Source organism: Microtus oregoni, unplaced genomic scaffold, assembly GCF_018167655.1.
Source record: "Microtus oregoni isolate MIOR12 unplaced genomic scaffold, Mior012 000028F_ref0000031, whole genome shotgun sequence".
Lineage (NCBI taxonomy): Eukaryota > Metazoa > Chordata > Mammalia > Rodentia > Cricetidae > Microtus > Microtus oregoni.
In genome coordinates, this window is record NW_024543087.1 from 10622353 (window position 1) to 10643889 (window position 21537).

General features: G+C 40.8%; 1 protein-coding gene across 2 annotated transcripts in view; it reads left to right on the forward strand.

The window, feature by feature from the left end:
* The window catches only part of LOC121464215 (programmed cell death 6 interacting protein), a 52897-nt gene that overhangs the window by 21345 nt on the left and 10015 nt on the right, over positions 1-21537 (forward strand). The window contains exons 4-12 of one of the 2 annotated variants that reach the window (XM_041676936.1): positions 298-425; positions 2131-2284; positions 4503-4603; positions 6890-7021; positions 11133-11355; positions 12677-12800; positions 15559-15736; positions 17983-18094; positions 18904-19073. In XM_041676936.1, coding sequence (XP_041532870.1) covers positions 298-425; positions 2131-2284; positions 4503-4603; positions 6890-7021; positions 11133-11355; positions 12677-12800; positions 15559-15736; positions 17983-18094; positions 18904-19073 — 1322 coding nt within the window. The remainder of the gene's footprint in view (positions 1-297; positions 426-2130; positions 2285-4502; positions 4604-6889; positions 7022-11132; positions 11356-12676; positions 12801-15558; positions 15737-17982; positions 18095-18903; positions 19074-21537) is intronic. The other variant, XM_041676937.1, reaches the window with a different exon arrangement.

Consider the following 21537-nt stretch of genomic DNA (forward strand, 5'->3'; position numbering starts at 1 on the left):
ATTTATTTGAATTTAAGTAATTAAGTGAGAAATAACATAAAGATATGTTTTACATTTTTGAACCTGACTGTAGTAAAAATGTGGGAACAAAGAGAAGGAGAGAAAGAATAATTTATTCTTCTTTTGAGTTTTTGATGAGTATAATGTGGGAATATGGCAGCCGGTCTGCAGTAGGTGAGAGGGCAGGTCTTGGGACAGCCCCTGGGAGAGAGGCCATGGTATTTCTCATTAAATATTGTTTTCTTTAGAAAAAAAAAATAATCTGATACATTTTTCCTTTTCAATTTTTTTTTCCAGCTCTTGCAAGCTTAGGATATGAAAAGAGCTGTGTGTTGTTCAATTGTGCTGCCTTAGCTAGCCAGATTGCACAAGAGCAGAACCTGGATAATGATGAAGGATTGAAAACCGCTGCTAAGCAGTACCAGGTATGCAGAAAAGCAGTTCCTACACAGGGATGCACACTGGATGCAAGGGGTGACTGGCATTAGGTGATAGCTGTTGCCTTCCTCATGACAGTTGCTCCAGGAAAGTCATGCTCTTCAGTAACCTGATCCTCGTTGAGTCCTTGGGTAAACCCTTCAGCCCTGAAGCCCTTGTTCTAGTGCCCATGTCTTTTTCTCTCTGTACTCCCACCAGCACCTAGCACAGTGCCTGGCACATAATAGAGGCTCAGTGAAAGTTGATTGGACAGCAAAGATGACATGTGGGTGAATGCCATACATTTGTAGAAAACCTCTTCAATGACTTCAGTCAAAAATAGTTAGACATTTATGTGTGCATTTTCTCAGGGCGAGGCACACCCGCAATTTCAGTGGTATGGCAAAATTAAGAACTTTTGACAAAAAAATAAGATGCATGTAAACTCTGGAGAAGTTGTGTTTAAATGTGGTCAGGCCTGGACTGCTCTTAGCACAGCTTACTGTCTCAGGGACTGGTCGTTGGCTACTATGGCATGCTGTTTCGTGCCACTTTAGTATTTACTGACTTTTAGTTTATTTTTGTTTCAAATATAAGAACAATGTCCTATCTTTTTTAAAAAGTTACATTTAAAAACTGTGTGTGTGTGTATTGGTATGGTTGAGCATGTGTGTGGAGGTCAGAGGACAACTTGTGAGAGCTAGCTGGTTTCTCCTTCCACCATGTGGGTCCTGTGGCTTGAGCTCAGGATGTCAGGGTTGGTGACAGGCACCTTTCCATACTGAGCCATGTTGCTGACCTCATGATAGTCTTGTTAACACAGTGACTTTGAGGTTGCATTATTTACCAAGTTACCTTACTTTAATATCCCAGATTGACTTGACTTCTTCCATTTTCTCAGCTTATAAAGTAATTTTAGTAGTAACCCTAAAATAAAATTTGGGAAGAAAAATGTAAAGGGGGACATTTCACTAGGAAATCCTGAAGGCTAGGAAATGTCTGTCAGTGGCATTGCTGGCCCTCAGAGTGTGCCATTTGGGGTATCCCCTACGCCTAGTATGCTTATTTGAAAGATGACTTTGTTTGGGATAAAAGCAAGAACAAGTAGAGGCTGGAGGAATGTTTCGGTCAATAATGAAAGCAGTTGCCTTGTAAGCTCAAGGCAACTTGAGCTTGACCTGGGTTTGATCTCCAAAATCCATCCATACAATCAGTGCTGGGTTTGGAGGTATATGTTTATAATGCATTCCCTAGACCTTACTGACCAGCCAGTCTAGCCTCATGGGTGAGCTCTGGACCAATGAGAGGCTCTGTCTCAAAGGAAGTGGGCAGTTGTCCTGAGGATGACACCTGGGATTGTCCTCTGACCTACACACACACGCACACACACACGTAGCCATTTGAATAGTCTTTTATCTCTTCATCTGTTCTTGGGTAAGTTTTGAAGAAGTGTATCTGCTAAATTAACCTTGATTACCTTTTGCCATTCTCTTACTTTACTCTTCCCTGTTGTCACCTGTGAATCTTTGATAAACTTTTTGTTGCCCTAGAATCATGGCAAGGTCCTTGTCTGTGAATGAGGATGCTTTAGATCACAGTATAGAAATGTGCATGTAGTTACCTTATCATTTTCTCAGTTGGCTTGTAGATGTTTGTGTGTAACAGTAGAAAATTAAGTTTCAATGTTAAAGATTTTTTTTTCTCTCCTTCTAGTTTGCTAGTGGTGCCTTTTTACATATTAAAGACACAGTTTTATCTGCCTTAAGTCGAGAACCTACTGTGGACATATCTCCAGATACTGTTGGGACCCTCAGTCTTATTATGCTGGCCCAAGCTCAAGAAGTATTTTTCTTAAAAGCCACACGAGGTAACTCCAGTTTCTTCTTTACTGTGTTACACTGAAAGCAAGTGCTAGGTTTTTATGCCTAGATAGTGATGGGATCATTGAGTAGTCAAGCTCACTTCCAAGGGAGAGTTGCCTGGAGGAAGGTAGAATGCTTCCTTCATGTGGCAGTGACTCGTGGTCTGGTTGTGGGATGGCTATGGGATCAATGATTTCTTTTAAGGTTTGATTTAAGTGTATATGCAGGTGTCTGTGCCCTGCAGGTGAGAAAAAGGGCATGGGTTCCCTGAGCCTGGAGTCACAGGCATTAGGAGCTGCTTGATATGGGTGTTGGGATTTGAACTCTGGTCTTCATGATTGAGCAGCAAGTGCTCTTAATCATTGAGCCATCAAGAAGGATTTTTTAAAAGGTAGTCCTGTTTAAACCACACTTAAATGACAAAAAGCTATTCAGGCAATATCCTTGGTGACAAGGGCTTAAGGACAATCCTTGTAAAGGTATGTAAGACAGTGTGAGGATACAGACTGAATGTCTAAGTACAGAGAAATTGAAAATGTGGAAGTAGCATAAACACAACTTATTTTTTTCTTAAAATGGCAACTTGGGTGTGGTGGCTCATGCCTGTAATCCCTACACATGGGAGGCTGATACAGGGGGATTGCCAAGCTACTGAGGCAATGCTAGATTACCTAGTGACTGTCAGACTAGCCTGGCAACAGTGAAACCCTGTCACAAACTAAACAAACACACCCCAAAAATTCTGTATGTGGTGACTCATACCTATAGTCATAGGATTTAGATTTAGGCTGAGTTGGAGGCCGTCTGGGCTACAGAGTGAGACTGTACTTCAAAAAAATCATGGGGTTGGGGAGGGAAGCGAGAAGCAGCTTATGTGGAGATAGAAGACATATAACTCAGTATTGTAGGTGGCTGCTTATTTGTTCCTGGCTGCTCAACCCCGAAATAACCACATAGAAACTGTATTAATTAAATCACTGCTTGGCCTATTATTAGCTCTAGCTTGTTATTGACTATCTCTTACATCTTAATTTAACCCATTTCTGTTGATCTGTGTTTTGCCATGTGGCAGTGGCTTACTTGCAAGGTTCTGGCTTGTCTGTTCCCAGCAGTGGCTACCTGATGTCTCACTGACTCCACCTTTCTTCTCCCAGCATTCTGTTTAGTTTTTCTGCCTAACTCTGTTCTGCCCTGCTAAGTCATTGGCCGAAACAGATTCTTTATTCATTAACCAATAAAAGCAACACATAGACAGAAGGACCTCCCACATCAATTCAGCATTCCCTTTTGACTTTATAATGTAGTGCTTTCTGGAGTATTCACAGAACTTCATAGTCACCACTACCTTATGTTAAGATATCATCACACCCAAGAATAACTCTAATGTCAGGACTCCCTTCCTTCTGCTTCAGCTGCTAGCAGCCATTACCTATTGCTGTGGCTTTGCCTTGTTTATGGAATTGTTTATTTACTTATTTTAAAACAGGCATATGTAGCCAGGGCTGGCCTGGAACTTGCTATGTAGCTAAGGACAGCTTTGAATATTTGATCCTCTGGGTTTAGACCCAAAGTACTAGGGTTATATAGGCTTTCTTCATCATGTTTTGCTACCTGTGAAATAGTTTCTGTGCAGAAGACTAAATTTCATCAATATGGATTTCTTTAGACATATATAAATTTTTCTTTTGTCTTTTTTTCTTTTAAATGTGTGTGGATATGTGGTTGCTGTATGTATGTGCACCAGTTGTGTGCTTTTTGAAACCATTGAAGGCCAGAAGAGGGCATTGGATTCCCTGGAACAAGAATTAGATAAGTGTTAGTGCTGTGTGGGTGCTGAGAATTGAAACTGGGTTCTCTGGAGGAGCAGCCTGTGCTCTTAACTGCTGAGCCATTGCTCCAGTCCCGGGTGTACACATTTTTTTTTTTTTTAAATTTCAGTGTCTATGTCAAGTCATGTATCAGGTTATCTTATTTACTTTATTATTTTAGTTTGTGGGGAGGGGGAGGTGGGAGCGAATGCAGGCACATGTGTGCCTCGATGCTTCTGTGGAGGTCAGACGGCAACTTTGAGGAGTTGGTTTTCTCCTTCCACTGTGAGTTCTGGTGATGGAATGCAGGCTATCAGAGTAGTGCAGTGTGTATGTACTTTGCCCTGCTGAGTTTTGTTACTGGCGCTTGTCTCATGTACTTCATTTACAATGATCATTGAACATTTTATTTCAGATAAAATGAAAGATGCCATCATAGCTAAGCTGGCAAACCAGGCTGCGGATTACTTTGGTGATGCCTTCAAACAGTGTCAGTACAAAGACACTCTCCCCAAGGTCAGCTATTGTCTTCATTGACACTTGGTTATTTTACATATGGGAATATTTTATGTGTGAGAAAAAGGTTGAAAAGTATGTTTTAACAAAGAGATCTGCTATTTTAATGGAGCCTTTGAAGAGTAGATTTAGAATGTTTTCTTACGTTGTAAGATGCATGAACTGTTCTTTTATGGGATGCGTTTCTATTTACTCTTCACTAAGTTTGTTTCTCTGAGCTAAAACTCTTTCTGGGACACGCTACTCCTCCGTCCTCAGTCATTTCACCACTGGATTGGTGACTTTGTGGAAGCAGCACGGTGTGGAGCATGTCGATGACTCACATTTTCAATCGTCCTATTTTCTTAAGGATGAGCCTTAAAGCACAAACACAGACATAAAGAAAAAAGGAAGAGGAAACCTAAATTCATCCAGTTCTTTGATTAGAATTAAGTTTTACCAACAGGTATAGGACATTTGGCTGCTAATGGGCAGCTAAGGAAAAGCAGCCATCCTGACCACAAACCGCAGGAAGCATTGTTGCAATGTAAGCTTTTCTGAAGGGGTCATGGGAAGACTATCCAGCCATGTCTCATTCATAAATGACAGAGCATGTGACCACCGGGCCAGTAGAGCATTAAACACCAGCAAGAGGGGCTTTTTTCCTTTTTGGTTTTTCAAGATAGGATTTCTCTGTGTAGTGCTGGCTGTCCTGGAACTCCCTATGTAGACCAGGCTGGCCTCAAACTCACAGAGATCTGCCTTCCTTTGCCTCCTAAGTGCTGGGATTAAAGGTGTGAGCCACCACCACCTGGCATGAAGGACGTTTTAACTGCACTTCCTCACAGTTGGACAAAGAATTGGTTATTTGTGGTAGTAAATGATATTTGTAGGAGAATCTGTGAGTTTAAGTTATTCAGGGATCTTTGTACATTATGAAACCTCAGAGAACACAGTTAAAAATAGATGGAAGGTACCCAATAGTACATGAGCAGTGGAGAGCTAATATTGAGATCTATGGGTTTAAGGCGCACTGGGCTTGAGATCATTGTTGGGCACTTGCCTAGCTAGCACCTGAGATTCTGTGGGTCCCATCCATCCCATCCATAGCATTGCCACTGTCCCCTCCCCCAGTGTTATGGAGTTTGCCCAGGACCCTTGTAGTATTCAGAACGTCTTTCTGTATGTAGCTGCACAGTGCACTCTCATCCTGTTACATCAGTCAGTCAGTCCTGTCCCGGTCCTGTCATCTCAAAGGCTTGAAAGCCACGTCTGCAGCATTCCTGGGTCTTCTTGGAACGTCTTTACTGAGATGCTCTAGCCTTCCTTGAGTACGGACAGTTTCAGACTACAGTGTGTTTGAATTTCTTCTTTCACTAAGTCTCCTGAGGTATTTTCACATCCAGTTCTGACTAGATGTCTGTAAGCAGCATCTCAGTTCTAGTTCTCATCGGATGTTTGTAAGTAGTGGTTCAGTGCTGGCTTTTCCTAGCAGACAGGAAACGCTCATGGTAGTCATTCAGTTCTTGATATAACAATTATTGGGTTTTAAAAAATACTTCAGAAAAGAGATTGCAGGATGGGACTTGATGTTTTGGAAGAGTTCCTACCAATATAGTGACTTTCTTGATTATGTGTTTGGATTTAAGTATATTAGACTATAGTTATTTCAAAAATAAATTAGGGCAAAGTTACACTTTATAATCAGTTGTATGTCTGGGATGTATTTTTGAGTATATAATACCGAAATGTTAATATTTGTATGATATTAAATGATTTTTTTATTGGCTACCATAATCTTTTTTTTACAGTCTCTCAGCATAAGAATTTATGTGAGGACTTACTTTACTGTCTTTTGTCTTTTAAACATGACGAAACAGTCAGCTCTAGAGCAGTTTCATTAGTATATGTGAGTAATGGTGGTGTAGGTACCTGAGGGCTGGGTAAGGGCTAAGGAAGTTTCTAAAGCTGGGCTTGGAATTCCTCCATGAACTTCCCAACTCATGCATGCCTTCCTATCTTCCTTGTAAACAAAATGCTTATTTCCCTACTCCATAGAATGAGCTTTAAAAAAGCTTTACTTAACAGTTTAAAACAACAAACAACAAACAAATCCTAATTTTAACTGAAAGAAAATTGAATTCATAGACGGCACTTCCTGCAAAACCACAAGGTCTTCTCTGCTCACACCTAATGACTAACCTATCTAAACCATTACTGGGTGATTGTAATTTCTGTCTCCTCTCCTTTCTCTTCCTGCATCCTGTTGTCTGTGGTGGTTTGTGTGGTTGGACTCTCCCTGGTCAGTATTTTTATTTCCAGGAGGTATTTCCCACCCTGGCTGCCAAGCAGTGTATTATGCAGGCCAATGCTGAGTACCACCAGTCCATCCTGGCCAAGCAGCAGAAGAAGTTTGGGGAAGAGATTGCAAGGTTGCAGGTGAGTCTCTTGGTGATAAATGTTTAGGTGACATCCTTGTCCTGTTTCTGCCTAATGAGACCCAGTTTGCCCATAAACGCTTCCTGTTAATTGCCTCTATCAGCAGAGGCAAGTGGTGGTTTTCATCCTTATACCTACAAGCATGTTTTGCAAACTTGTACAGGTACCTAAATATTGCATTTAAATTTTTGTTACATTCCTTTATTTATTTATGTTTATTTATTGTAAAAATGATCTAAATTAATTGTATTGTCATGTCCCAGGAAGATATGTACTGATTAACTTATGGTGTAGGCTTTTAAACTGGAGATCATAGCCCCACAGTTCGGGAAAGATGTGGTGTCATGTACTCTGGTCTTTTCATTGTGTGGTTCTTTTTCTTCTACACGGTGGGTATGCAGGGTCTGTGTCTGTGTGTGTATGTGTGTATGTCTGTCTGTCTGTCTTAGGATTTCTGATGCTGTGAAGAGATACCATGACCATGGCAAAGTTTATAAAGAAAAATGTTTAATTGGGGTGTTTTACAGTTCAGAGGTTCATTTTCATCATGGTGGGACATGACTGCGTGCTTGCAGTCAACAGGAAGTGAACTAGGCATAGCTTGAGCATATAGGAGACCTCAAAGCCTGCCTCCACAGTGACACACTTTCTCCAACAAGGCCACATCTCCCATTAATGCCACACGCTTTGAGGGTCATTTACATTCAGACCACCACACTTTATGACCAGACTGGCTTCACATTCCTCATCTTCCTTCTCCAGTCTCCTGAGTGCTGAGGGTTTAGGTATATTTTACTACTGCCAAATTTTAACTGTTATGAAAAATCTCAAAAATTAGATGTATGAGTTAACAAGTATCCTATCCATTACCTAGCTTCAGTGACTATTTATATTTGCAGTTTTGTTTGTTTTCAAGACAGAATTTCCCTGTGTAGCCTACTCTGGCTTCAAACTTGGGATTTTCTTGGATCTTGAATGCTAGGGTACAGATATGCTCTAATCATCTTTTATTCCTGGCTTTTTTTTTTTTGAACCAGTATCTCACTATGTAGCTATCACATTGTTTAGCTTTGAATTCCTGATGCCTCTGCCTCCTCAGTGCCAGAACCACACAGCAGTGCACTTTGTTATTTGATGATGGAGGTTCAACCTAGGGCCTTGTGCATGGTGAATGACCACTCTGTCTTCTGTTGGTGATGCTTCTAGTGTTTTATTTGATTTACTGGATTGTTTTATTTCTAATATTTTTCTTTTTCTATCATCCATCCATCCATCCATCCATCCATCCACTGATCTATCCAGGAACTCACTATGTAGACCAGACTGTCCTGTAACTCACAGAGATCTGCCTGCCTCTTCCTTCTGAGTGCTGGGAATAAAGGTTTGCCACCCAACTCCTAACAGTTTTAGGTTACTGAGTTTCTCACTCATGGTCTTGACTTTCTCATTTGTGTTGCTGACGTTTTTTCTGGGTTGTGAATTAATATCTTAACTTAATCTCCTTGTTTGTATCCTTTGAAGTCATGGGTCATGTGTATGGGTGTTTTGTCTGCATGTGTGTCTGTACACCATTTGTGCGCGTTCCCTTTGAGGTCAGAAGAGGGCATCTGATACTCCGGAATTGGAGTTACAGTTGCAAGCCACCATGTGGGTACTGGGAACTGAACTCACCTCCTCTCGAAGAGCAGGCAGTGCTTTTAACTTCTGAGCCATCCCTCCAGCCACCATTTTTAGAAATTTTTTTAAAAAAAAGATTCTTTGACCTTCATTTATCCTTTTAGTATTTTTTTTTTTAGTATTTATGTTATAATCTTTTAAAGATTAAAACGTATATGTATGGGTTTGTGTCTTTGTGTGAGTATGTGCACACAAGTGCAGCTCCTGCAGAGGTCTCGAGCAAGTGGTTGTGGGAAAAGGTAAAATTCAGAAGTAAGAAGCAAGGTTAGATGCAGTAAAGGCAGAGGGAGAGCATGGACTGTTAGGAAGCAGAAGAGTGAAGCATAAGAAATGAACAAAAGACTGTTTTAACAGTGGACAGTGCTCTCTCTCTCTCTCTCATACACACACACACACACACACACAGACACAGACACACACACACAGAGAGAGAGAGAGAGAGAGAGAGAGAGAGAGAGAGAGCGAGAGAGCCGCCTGCCTCTGTCTCCCGAGTGCTGGGATTAAAGGTGTGTGCCACCACCGCCCGGCTTTCTGTGTGCTTCTTGAATATTCAAAGGAATATCTTTCTTTATGTTGGGAAAGTTTTCTTCCATAATTTTGTTAAAAATATTTTCTGGGCCTTTGATCTGTGACTCTTCTTCTTCTATTCCTATTATTCTTAGGTTTGGTCTTTTTATTGTGTCCCATATTTCCTGAATGTTTTGTGATGAGAATTTGTTGGCTTTGCTGTTTTCTTTGATCAGTGCGTTTATTTTCTCTATGGTGTCCTCAGAATCTGAGATTCTTTCTTCTATTTCTTGTATTCTATTGATTATGCTTGTTTCTGTAGACTCTGCTCGTTGACCTAGATTTTCCATATCCAGCTGGTCCTCAGTTTGTGTTTTCTTCCTTGCTTCCATTTCAGTTTCAATTCTCGAACTGTTTCCATTACCTGTTTGATCGTTTTTTCTTGGTTTCCCAGGGTATCATGTACGTATTTACTCATTTCTTCAAACTTTTTGTTATACTTACCATCCATTTCTATAAGGGCGTTTTTTACATGTTGTTTAAGGGACTCTATTGCTTTCAAAAAGTCAATTTTTTCCACTTCTTCTGTGTTAGGGTGTTCAAGTCCTTCTGCTGTAAGATCATTGGGTTCTGGTATCTTCATGTTGTTTTTCAGATTATTGGGTGAATTCTTGCCTTGGCACCTGCCCATCTCCTCCTATTGATGTTATCTAATGGGTCTTTTAAAACCGGATCAGGTTTCCCTGCTGGCCAGGAGCTCCTCTTACAAAATGCCCTTGCTCTGTTTCCTGGCTCCTGCCGGGGGCCAAGATCCCTCTCACCCTTCAGAAGGGTCTTCAGGAACAGGACCAGGCTCCCCGTTTGCCAGGGACAAAAGGCCTACCTCTTTGATTTAATTTGATTTAATCTGCTCTCGGTGTTGCCTGCGTCTGCTGCTGCTCCGGTCCCCGCCTGTCCCCGCCGCCTGCGGCCTGCGTCTCCATCTACTCATTTTATATCTGACAATTGAGTTTTGAAAATTTTTTATGTATAGTGTTTTGTCTGTATGTTCATCATGTGCATGCAATGTCAATGGTCAGCAGGGAGCATTGAATTCACCCTGGAACTAGAGTTACTGGTTGTTTTGAGCTGTTTTGTGCATGCTGGGAATTGAACCCAGGCCCTCTGTAAGACCTGTTTAGTGTTTTTAACCCCCAGTCATTGCTCAAGACTACCTGGAATTCTTTTTTTTTTCTTCTTTTCTTTTGCTGCTTTGGTGTCTTGAGACAAGGTTTCTCTACATAGATAGTCCTGGCTGTCCTGGAATTCAATACACAGACCAGGCTGGCCTTAAACTTACAGAGATATACCTGCTTTCTGCCTCTCCAATGCTGGGATTAATGGCCTGGGCCACCACGTCACACTTCTACCTGACAATTCTTTTAACATGCTATCTGCATCAGATACATTTACATTTGTACCACCTTTTTTCCTTGGCTGACTGATTTCCTGTGTTGTGGAGTAACTCTTGGCGAGTTCTACTGTTTCACTGAGAGGACGGCTTCTTCAGGTTCTGCTCATGGGAGTGTCATGGAGAGGTGCATCTCTGGTCGCTGATGTCTATGGTTTCAAGACTCTCTTCCGAGGGCCCCATAAAGACACCCAGAACTTCTTAATCACGGTTAATAGTTGTGCAGCTTGTGGAAATAACATGCAATCTTCATTAATGTCAGGGTGTGTTGATTAACCCCCAGCTTTCTTTTACTGCCTTGGCAGCTCATTCGTGTATTTACTGGGCTGTCTGCTCCTCCCCTTTTATTATTAGTTGTTTTGTCATGGATTTTCCAGGTTATCTTGCTAAGCACAGAATTTCGAGAGTTTAAAAATGTTTGGTAGAGAAAGCAGTCATCTTCAAACAAACACTGTATATATAAATGTTTATTTTTAGCATGCAGCAGAATTGATTAAGAATGTGGCCTCTCGCTATGATGAATATGTCAATGTGAAGGATTTTTCTGACAAAATCAGCCGTGCCCTTACTGCAGCAAAGAAGGATAATGATTTCATTTACCATGACCGCGTTCCGGACCTTAAAGATCTGGACCCTATCGGCAAAGCCACCCTTGTGAAACCCACCCCAGTCAATGTACCCATCAGCCAGAAGTTCACGGGTAGGTCTGTTCTCTGTGTACTTTAGTCAATTTGTGCTTTCTCCAGGCTCTCCCTCTTCTTGTTTTTTTCCCCTCAGCGACCCTGAAAACTGCTCATTTTCCATTTTTCACGAAGAAAATGGTGCTTTGATGAAGGCTTCTCTTTCCTCCAGGCTGATCTGTGTTACAATGTAAAATCTCACATATTTTCTCTAATACTTTGAATAGAACCTTCACTTAAGTTGTTTAAAAGAAACTTGGGAATAGAAATGGAACACTCCTGATGTCCCAGCACACTTGAGGCTGAGACAGGAGGAATCTGAATTTGAGGTCTGCCTGGTCTACATAGTGAGTTCTGGGCCTAACTTGGCTTTTGATTGAGTGAGATGAGTAAACACAGCCAACTATGGACAAAAAAGTGTGGGAAAGTTAGGTGTTGTGTCTTCTGTGACGTTTCCAAGGGGAAAGTAAGCAACGGAGCACCTGTGAAATATGAACTGTGGATATTTGAGACAGGATTTTGATAAGATTAGGACTTTAGACGAGCCTACCCATTTTGCTGATGGAACATTCGTTACACCATCACTGAATATAAACATATGGTTATTTACTTACTTGAGAGGTCTCATATAGCCTAGACTGGCCTTCATCTCACTGTGTAACCTAAGTTGGCTTTGAACTCCTAAATCTCCTGCTTTAGCCTCCTAAGGACTGAGATTATGGGTATGAGCCACCATACATGGATAATTTTTAAACTAGTATATTCTATTGTGGTATTTGCATTAGATCAATGTTATTATTACAGCCTTTCTTTGATAGTGTAGATATATGTTATATATGCAATATTTGATAGCTTCTAACATTTCTCCTGCATTATAATAATAGGAAAGAGTGATTAACTTAGTTTTGTTTACAGAAAGTGATAACTGTGTGCAAGTGACTAAGCAGACAGATGCACTTAGTTTGTCTCTCACAGCACCCTGCGACACAACCATTGATGTCTTTGCTGCTGCTGACGATGCTGTGGTTCAGAGCAAGTATGTTTCCCAAGGCCACATAGCTAGGAAGTGATGGACTGTGAGCACACAGTCTGTCTGATCATCAAGGGAGCAGAACCACTAAGATCCTTCATATATGATGACTTAAAACTTATGGGAATGAAGGTCTGAGAGGAGCTTTCATTGCTCTTGTCTGTCAGTATAGTGATCTGGAATTCTGTTTACCACTGGCTTTCATTATGATGTAGTTTCTGATCTTGTGACATCACAGAGAAAACGAATAGTCCTGTCTGTAGTTTGAGTCTGTTTCATATGTCTTACTTGGACCTTCTCTTTTGTTTTAGATTTGTTTGAGAAGATGGTCCCTGTGTCTGTGCAGCAGTCCCTGGCTGTGTTTGGTCAGAGGAAAGCTGACTTGGTTAACAGATCAATTGCTCAAATGAGAGAAGCCACTACTTTGGCAAATGGGTAGGTGGAAACTGGTCTTCAGAAGCTGACTTAGAGGTTCTTAAGTTAGGTGCTTACTTGTGCTTTGAGTAATTTATGAACATTTTTTAGTCTTGAGCCTGGAAATGAATACCAAGCAGACCTAGATACACCAATACTTGTTCTTTTCGGGTATTTTCTTAAGAAGCCTTAGAGTTGGAAGGAATGGAATTACAGCAAAAGGTAAGACAATTTGACTACTATTTTGTATTTCAAGAGACTTATTTGAGGAACAGTGAGTAGAGATGAGCCCTTTAAGATGCATGGTTCCAGGCTGATGAGGTGGCTCAGCCTGTGTTAAGTGCTTGCTGTTAAGCCATATAACACCAGTTCTGCTCCTGGGACGCTCATGGTGGAAGGAAACACCTGCAGGTTGTCCTCTGACCTCCACATGTGCACTGTGGCATGTGAGTGCCTCATATATACTCAACAAAAATACATGGAATCAAAAGACTCTTTGAATCATTAGGTACTGTAAACCAATTTTTATATTAAGAAAATATTCCGTGGGCTAAAAATTAGGTATAATTTACACATAATGAAATGTGCTCATTTAAAGTGTAGTTCATTCAGTTTGGTAAATGCATATACCCACGTAACTCCTACGAAGAATATAACCTATGTCAGTCCTCATGCCTCCTCCCCCTCAGTTCCTCTGCCCTTAGTTCCTGGTTCCTCTCACGTGTTCTGTGTCACTGTAGGTCAAGTTCACTCTGTGCAGTTTGCCATAAATATAAGCCCTGTAGTGTGAACATTGTGTACATCTTAGTTTGCCACATTACACACCATATACAGTACTAACAGTGCATGCTTCATATGCCTCGGGAAGCAGAGCTAAGTGATCTCTATAGCTTGCCCTCCAGGGATCCACTTCTCCATCTTCTAAAGGTTCCACAACCTCTAAAACAGCTACCAGCTGGGATCAAGTGTAGAAGAACATGAACCATGGAGGTTGTATTCCATTCTACCCACAATACTCTTGAGCATTTTATCATTATGACAAAGCACTGTGAAAACTGCCCGAGGGAGTGCCTTAGTTTCTTTTCTGTTACTATAAAGTACCTTGACAAAAAAAGTGTTATAAAGGGTTTATTTTGGCTTAGAGTTGCAGAGGGATGGGTAAGGGTATGGAGGCTACCTGGGATCAAAATCAGGCCCTTTTATGTGTTAGGCACATCTTAGTCATGTTATACTCTTAGTCATTTATTGCCTTTTTAAAATTTAAGTTTTCCTGGGACCAGTGAGATAGCTCCGTGGGTAAAATCATTTACTTTCAAGCCTGATGACTTGAGTTTGATCCTTAAGACCCACATGGTAGAAGGCAAGAGGTGACTCTTGCAAGCTGTCCTCTGACCTCCACATGTGTGCCTCTCTTTTCATAAATAAATTTAACAATAAGGTTTTTTTTTTGTTGTTGTTGTTGTTTTTGTTTTTTTTTTTTTGAGACAAGGTTTCTCTGTGTAGCCCTGGCTGGCTGTCCTGGAACTCACTTTGTAGACCAGGCTCGCCTCAAACTCAGAGAGAGCCCCTGCCTCTGCCTCCTGAGGGCTTGAATTAAAGGTGTTTGTCACCACCACTGGCAAATTTTTTTCTTTAATCATCTTTTTTTTTTTAAAATATCCATTTAACATATCATTTTATTATAAATATAACTAATATATTTAATGTGTATGAGTATTGTGCCTGTATGTATGTATGTATGTATGTATGTATGTGCACCATGTGTGTGCAGTGCCAGTGGAGGACAGAAAAGGTGTCAGATTCCCTTGATTTGCCTTGATGGATAATTGTGAGCTGCATGTGATTGTAATGGCAGCTGTATTCTCTACCAGTTCAACAAGTGTTCTTGACTGCTGAGTCCCCTCCTAACCATCCTTGTCTTAAAGAATTCTTCATGTATTTTGAATGCAAGTCAGATATTTGTGATTGTGTATTTTTTTCAATTTTGGCTTTTGATGCTTTCAATTTAAATGATTGTAAATTTTGACTTTTTGTTATTGAAACATTTGTACTGGTTCTCTCACTCCCTTCCTTTTTTACTATATCTTATCTGTCTGTCTGTCTTGTCTGTCTGTCCGTTCGTCCATCCATCATCTTCTGTCTGTTTATCCATCTCTTCTTCCAGGGCCTCAGACTTCATATGTAGCTGAGGATAATTTTGAAGTCCTGATTCTCTATTTCTCATGTTCTTTGGCTTACTTGCTTTATTTTGGTATCACGAATATGTATAAATTCCTCTGCCTTTTCATGTAAATGAAAAGTGACTACCATAAAACCCAGAATGTGGGTGAGTCTGTAATTGATACTTTGACCTTCTGTGTTCTTTGATCTTTTGCATAGATACAAAATTTTATAATAGGGCATGCACCACTGTGCCTAGCGTTTTTCTTGCTTTTTGTTTTTTAATTCTGAACTCTGAACTTAAACATCTCAGTTCTTTTAAATTTTTATAAATTATTGAAAAATTTATACTGGTATACAATGAATCTTTGTAGTGTCCATCTCCTACTCCTTTCCTCCAGCTTCTCCCACCCAGCCTACATATCTCCTCTCCCCCTCCCAACGTCTGTTCTTTAATTAGTTTAATTGTATTAATCACTGATTTCCCCCTCCCTCTTATTTTTAATAGGAGTCATCCTTGTGGCGTGTTAAGTCCATTGTTGATGTGGGTGGCTGTAAGTGACGGCTGTTTTGAAGGTGGTGTAGATGTACACATACAATGTCTCCTCCTGTTTTGCAGGGTATTGGCTTCCCTCAATCTTCCAGCAGCAATTGAAGATGTGTCTGGAGACACTGTACCTCAGTCAATACTTACCAAGTCTACATCTGTAGTTGAACAGGGTGGCATCCAGACTGTCGACCAGCTGATAAAAGAACTACCCGAGTTACTACAAAGAAATAGAGAAATCTTAGAGGAGGTATGTTTGAAAAGATTGGCTTTTCAAGTAGAAACTGACATCTTGGTGTCTCCTTGGTTTTGAGGGGTATTACTCAGTGTCTGGTTGAGGTCACTGTGCCTTCCTTGCCTTTATTCTCAGGAAGAATTCTATTGAGTGAGAATGAGTCTTTTTTCCTTTTTTAGTTTTTCAAGACAGGCTTTCTCTGTATAGCCCTGGCTGTCCTGGAACTTCTTTGTAGACCAGGCTGACCTCAAACTGAAAGAGATCCGCCTGCCTCTGCCTCCTGAGTGCTGGAATTAAAGGCATGTGCCACCTTTGCCTGGCTAAAAATGAGTCATTCTTGGGGAAAATAAATGCATAATAGCTAAATTCATATGACCATTGACTGCTGGCTACTAGTAAACCATGGGACTCAGCCTCTTATAAAACTCCATAATTAGTCATTTCTTTTGAGTCTAGATCAGGTTCTGTATTAGATACCAGATTTTTGGTTCCAGGTTGGCCTTGAACTTCTTTCTGATCCTCCAGTTTCTACTTCCCAAGTTCCAAGATTACAAGTGTGCACCTCACACCCAGTTTACGCAGTGCTTGGGGCAAGCACTTTACCAGTTAGGCTGCAGCCCCAGGATTTTTAGTGAATGTGAATCACACTAAGGGAGTTAGATCCTTTATAAGGCAGTTATATTCATTTGCCATATGTGTGGCAGTTTATGAATAAAACACCTGTTTAAGGTTTCCCTCCTCCTTCCCTCCCTCCCTCCCTCCCTCCCTCCCTCTCTCCCCCTCCTTCCCTCCCCCCCTCTCCCCCCTTCCTCCCTCCCTCCTTCCCTCCCTCTTCTTTCCTCTCTCCTTTCCTTCCTCCCTCCCAATAATTATCTGTGTGATTCTCCTTTTGTAGTATTAATTACAGTGTTATTTTCCTCAGCTGCAGATAGGTTCAGACTGGTCATGTGGGTGCAAGCTGGGCCTTTTTACTACAGCTTTAATCCGTAAATATTTGTTTTCTCAGATGACTTTTGTGGAATTTTTGTTTACCTTATTTCTTTGAAGTATAGGCAGAAATCTTAAGTGCTTACTACAGTAAGAATCTTGTGTGTGGAATTGTTTACCTCCCTTTGCTATTTCAAAGAGAAGTTGAAGCAGTGACATGCCGAGCCCCTGGGGTATATAGGGCATGCTTACTATTATGTTACAATAGGACTATAATATCACAATTTTATAGCTTGATAGTGACAGGAATGTTTATTTTCTTCACCTAACTTTTCTTGAGTTAAGCTCTTAGGGACTGTGGTACATTTCTTAAACTAAGAGGTGAGGACATTGGAGTATCATTACTCAGGTTACACACATACACAAAACTTACACTGTGTCCCTGTATTCCATAACCCAAAATACTATTACTTGTGTTTAATGTTGAATGAATTTTGTCTGAATTCACGTTCTGTTCAAACCACTGCAACCCTTTGAACTTCTAATCTTCCTGCTTCTGTGTCCTAAGTGCTGGAATTACAGGTGTGTTCTACTATACCTGGTTTTTATGTGGGGCTGAAGACTGAACCCACGGCTTTGTGCATGCTAAGCAAGTACTGTACCCATTGAGCACGCTGTTTTACTGAGAAAAGTAATAAATACCCTTAACTTGGACTGTGGACTGTGCTCCCCCCCACCCGTGTGTGTGTGTGTGTGTGTGAGAGAGAGAGAGAGAGAGAGAGAGAGAGAGAGAGAGAGAGAGGAGAGAATATGACAGAGAGAATGACTGTGGTAATAAAATCCAGCCCCTTGTCCCTGTTAGACAAGTACTCTACTACTGCCCCAGATCAGTTTTCTGTCATGTTAAAACTCAAGATTTCTGCAACAAAAATGTATCACTTTTTGTACTAATAATGTCAGCACCTAGAAGGCAGGAGGGTCACAAATCTGAGGCTAGTCTGGGTTGTATATTGAGACCATTTCAAACAAAAACAAAATTTACATAACAATCAATTAGTGGTATTGAAATATTTCTACCTCATTGGTTATCTCTATTGGGTTTGTCAAAGCAGGTATGGTGTCTTACACCTGTAATTCCAACACTCAGTAAATGGATGCAGAAGGATTTAAGGCCAGCCTTCTCTTCATAGGGCTATGTAACAAGACACTGTCTCAAAAAACCAAACAACTAACCCTCTCAGACCACATAAACAACAATTAAATTATTGAGGTTTTCTTTTTTAAATGCTAGAAATGATAAATGATATCTGAAGGATTTTTGCATCCTTTTTAAGTCTCTAAGATTGCTGGATGAAGAAGAAGCAACTGATAATGACTTAAGAGCAAAGTTCAAGGAACGCTGGCAAAGGACTGCATCCAATGACCTCTACAAGCCTTTACGAGCAGGTAACATGGCACAGATGAGCTGCATGCAAGTATATTCCCACTTTATCCATGCATATTTTTAAATTAGACTCAGTTGTAAACTCATTTTTACTGAACTTTATATGACTAATGAAAATGCAGGTATTTCCCCTTGATTAACAAAGACAAAGACAAAACAGTACTGAAACTCATCTAGGTTTTCTGTGACGAGTGGAATGCAGCTGATTTGTGAGTCTCAAGCTTTTCCAAGCCCCACATATATTTTAAAAACACACATGAAGTGGTAGGTATGGTCTTGTCATTCCTTTTTGACCTAGTAGTGAATCAAGTGAATCCCAGGTAGATAAGAGAATGAACCTTAACAGCTACTTTGACAGCTTTTTAAGAATTCAACTATTAAGGTTTGTGTTTATAATACATGGTGTCTTCATTTTAGCTAGAAACAACTTTATCTTTGTTAGATTTTTCAAATAGATCTACTTTTCTTTGAAGTGAGATTATCTTCTGAGAGAGGAGTACTTTTTCATGAGTTGTACCTTGTTTTGGTGTGAATGATTTCTTTCTGTATTCTGAGTTGTAAGAAGAAACTAGACAACTGTCAGGTTTCTTTCACCTGGCAAATGTTAGCCAAGTGAGAACAGATTACTGTGCCCTAGCTCCATGGACAATTTTGTCTTTTTTCCAATACCAAACTGTGCCGATCTGTAGAAGATGAGGTCTGTTGTCCAGTGAACTGGGGCCTGGTGAAGAGGGAAGGGGAATCACGCTGAGGACCAGGGCTTTAAAGTATCAACCCCATGAGCCTGAGTTCTGGAAACTCTTTTCCCCAGAGGGATCCAAATTCAGAGCGGTTTTAGATAAAGCTGTGCAAGCTGACGGAAACGTAAAAGAGCGTTACCAGTCCCATCGCGACACCATCGCCCTTCTGTGTAAGCCGGAACCTGAGCTGAATGCTGCCATCCCTTCTGCTAATCCAGCAAAGACCATGCAGGGCAGCGAGGTGAGAAGGTGGAACTTGCTCTGGGTAGTCCTGTGTTTGTGGAACTCTGTTCAAGCTGCTGTGTACAGTGACCTCCCGGTGTCTTCCTGTTACTTTCTAAACAGTGAAGAATGGGGGATGAGGTATAGCTTCATGGTGGAGCACTTGCTTAGCCTGCTCCAGGTTTTGGGTTTGATTCCAAGTACCACACAATAATGCATACTCACACACAGACACATATACACATGTAGACACAAATTAGGGTGGTTATGTCTAAACTAGTATTATATATATATATTGCATGATACAGAATTATTGATTGATATCCTGATGTTATTTTCATTTCTTGAGTTCTTTTTGTGAGCTGGGTACTTAGTTGTAGGCACTCATATGGTAACAGTGTTATTTTTTATTTTCTATACATTGGTGTTTTCCCTACATGTACCTTGGTGCCAGATCCCCTGAAATTGGAACTGCCATATGGGTGCGAGATTTGTTTTGAACCTGCTCTTCTGGGAGATCAGCCAGTACTCTTAAACACTGAGCCATCTCTTCAGCCCCCATCATATAATGTTTCTTTCTTTCTTTTTTCTTTTTTTGAGACAGGGTTTCTCTGTAGTTTTGTTTGGAGCCTGTCCTGGAACTCGCTCTGTAGACCAGGCTGACCTCAAACTCTCAGAGAGATCTGCCTGTGTTTGCCTTCCAAGTGCTGGGATTAAAGATGTGCATGTACCACTGCCTGGCCCATGATGATATTTCTAATGATGAAACCCACAGAGCCTCTGATTAGGGAAGTCCTAAAGAAGAGAGGAAGTGCAGGTGTAATCTAACAGTGCCCACTGTAAGGTAGAGTGATGCAGATAGGGTAGCTGCTCCCTGGTACGCAGAAAATAAGCTTGGGCAAGAGACAGACACTGTAAATTTCTAAAGTGGTTCATATTGTTCTTTATTTCTCTTTGTATAGAATAATTTTATATATTCTAGCAACGCTTACTATGTGAGATAGTTTGTTAAGTACTTTGAAAAATTAGCAAATGAATCATAGACACCCATTATTTATCTCAATTTGTGGTCCAGTGTGGACAATAATGTTAGCATTACTGGCAAGCTCTGCACAGTTGGTTCAATGAAACTCCGGGCTTTGTCTATGGTACTGAGCTACTTCTTCAACATGGGGATCTAAACCACACTCAGGCACTTTAAAGACTGTAGGCATACCCTTTCCTCTTTTTTTTTTTTTTTAAAAAAAAAAGATTTATTTTTATTATATTTTATTTATATGTAGGTGTACCTGTCTGTGTGTGGGTGTCTTAGTTAGGATTTCTATTGCTGTAACAAAACACTGTAACCAGAAAGCAAGTTGGGGAGGAAAGGGTTTTATTTGGCTTACCCTTCCACATTGCTGTTCATCACAGAAGGATGTCAGGATCGGAACTCAAACAGGGCAGGATCCTGGAGGCAGGAGCTGATACAGAAGCCATGAAAAGGTGTTGCTTATTGGCTTGCTCAGCCTACTTTGTTATAGAATCCAGGACCACCAGCCCGTGGATGGCCCCACCCACAATGGACTGGGCCCTCCCTCATTGATCATTGATTACTAGTTGACAAATGCTTTACAGCTAGATCTCATGGAGGCATTTCCTCAACCAAGGCTCCTTCCTCTCTGATGACTCTAGCTTGTGTCAAGTTGACACATAAAACCACATAAGGCATTGAATACCCTGAAGCTGGAGTTACAGTTGTGAGCTGCCCTATGTGGGTGCTGTAGACTGTGGAAGAGTACCAAGTGCTCTTAATTTCTAAGTCATCTCTCTAGCTCTCTTTAGATTTTTAGTTAGAGAATGTTTATCTACAAATACTGACAAGTCTCCTCACCATGTACCAGAGGTGTGTTGTGGGCATCCAAACTCAGGCCCTAATGCTTACCCATGAGCCATCTCCCCAGCCCTCTTATATATTTAACATTTTAAACTTATATGCCCTACTACACCTGACTCAATTAAAAATACGGCACATATTTAAGAGGTACCTTAAATTTACTAAATAAATGAGACTTCTGATCTGTTTCACATTTTTTTTTTTTAAAAAAACTGTCTGAATGCTTAGATTTCGAAGCCTCTATGGAGCTCAAAATGTGCCCAAGGTTTGTAGTTGTTCATAAAGTTCAGGTGCCAGGTAGCTATGGTTGCATGGTGGGCTCTGCCCTGTGCTGGGAATTAGAGATCTCAAGTGCCAGGTAACAGTGGCTTTGTGGTGAGCTCTGCCTCTGCAGAGGGAGGGAATTATGTTGAAAACTTGATATGGATCACCTTGATCTTTACAGTGTTCCTGAAATAGGCACGATTTTCATTTTGCAAATGAGAAGATTTAGCTTTCCAGGAACTTACCTGCCCTGGTTATACAGTAACTAAGTCTGTCATGCTGATTACTGGTATTTCAGTGGTGAGATATTATTTTCTTTTTTTGAAACAGTGGTTCTGGAGAT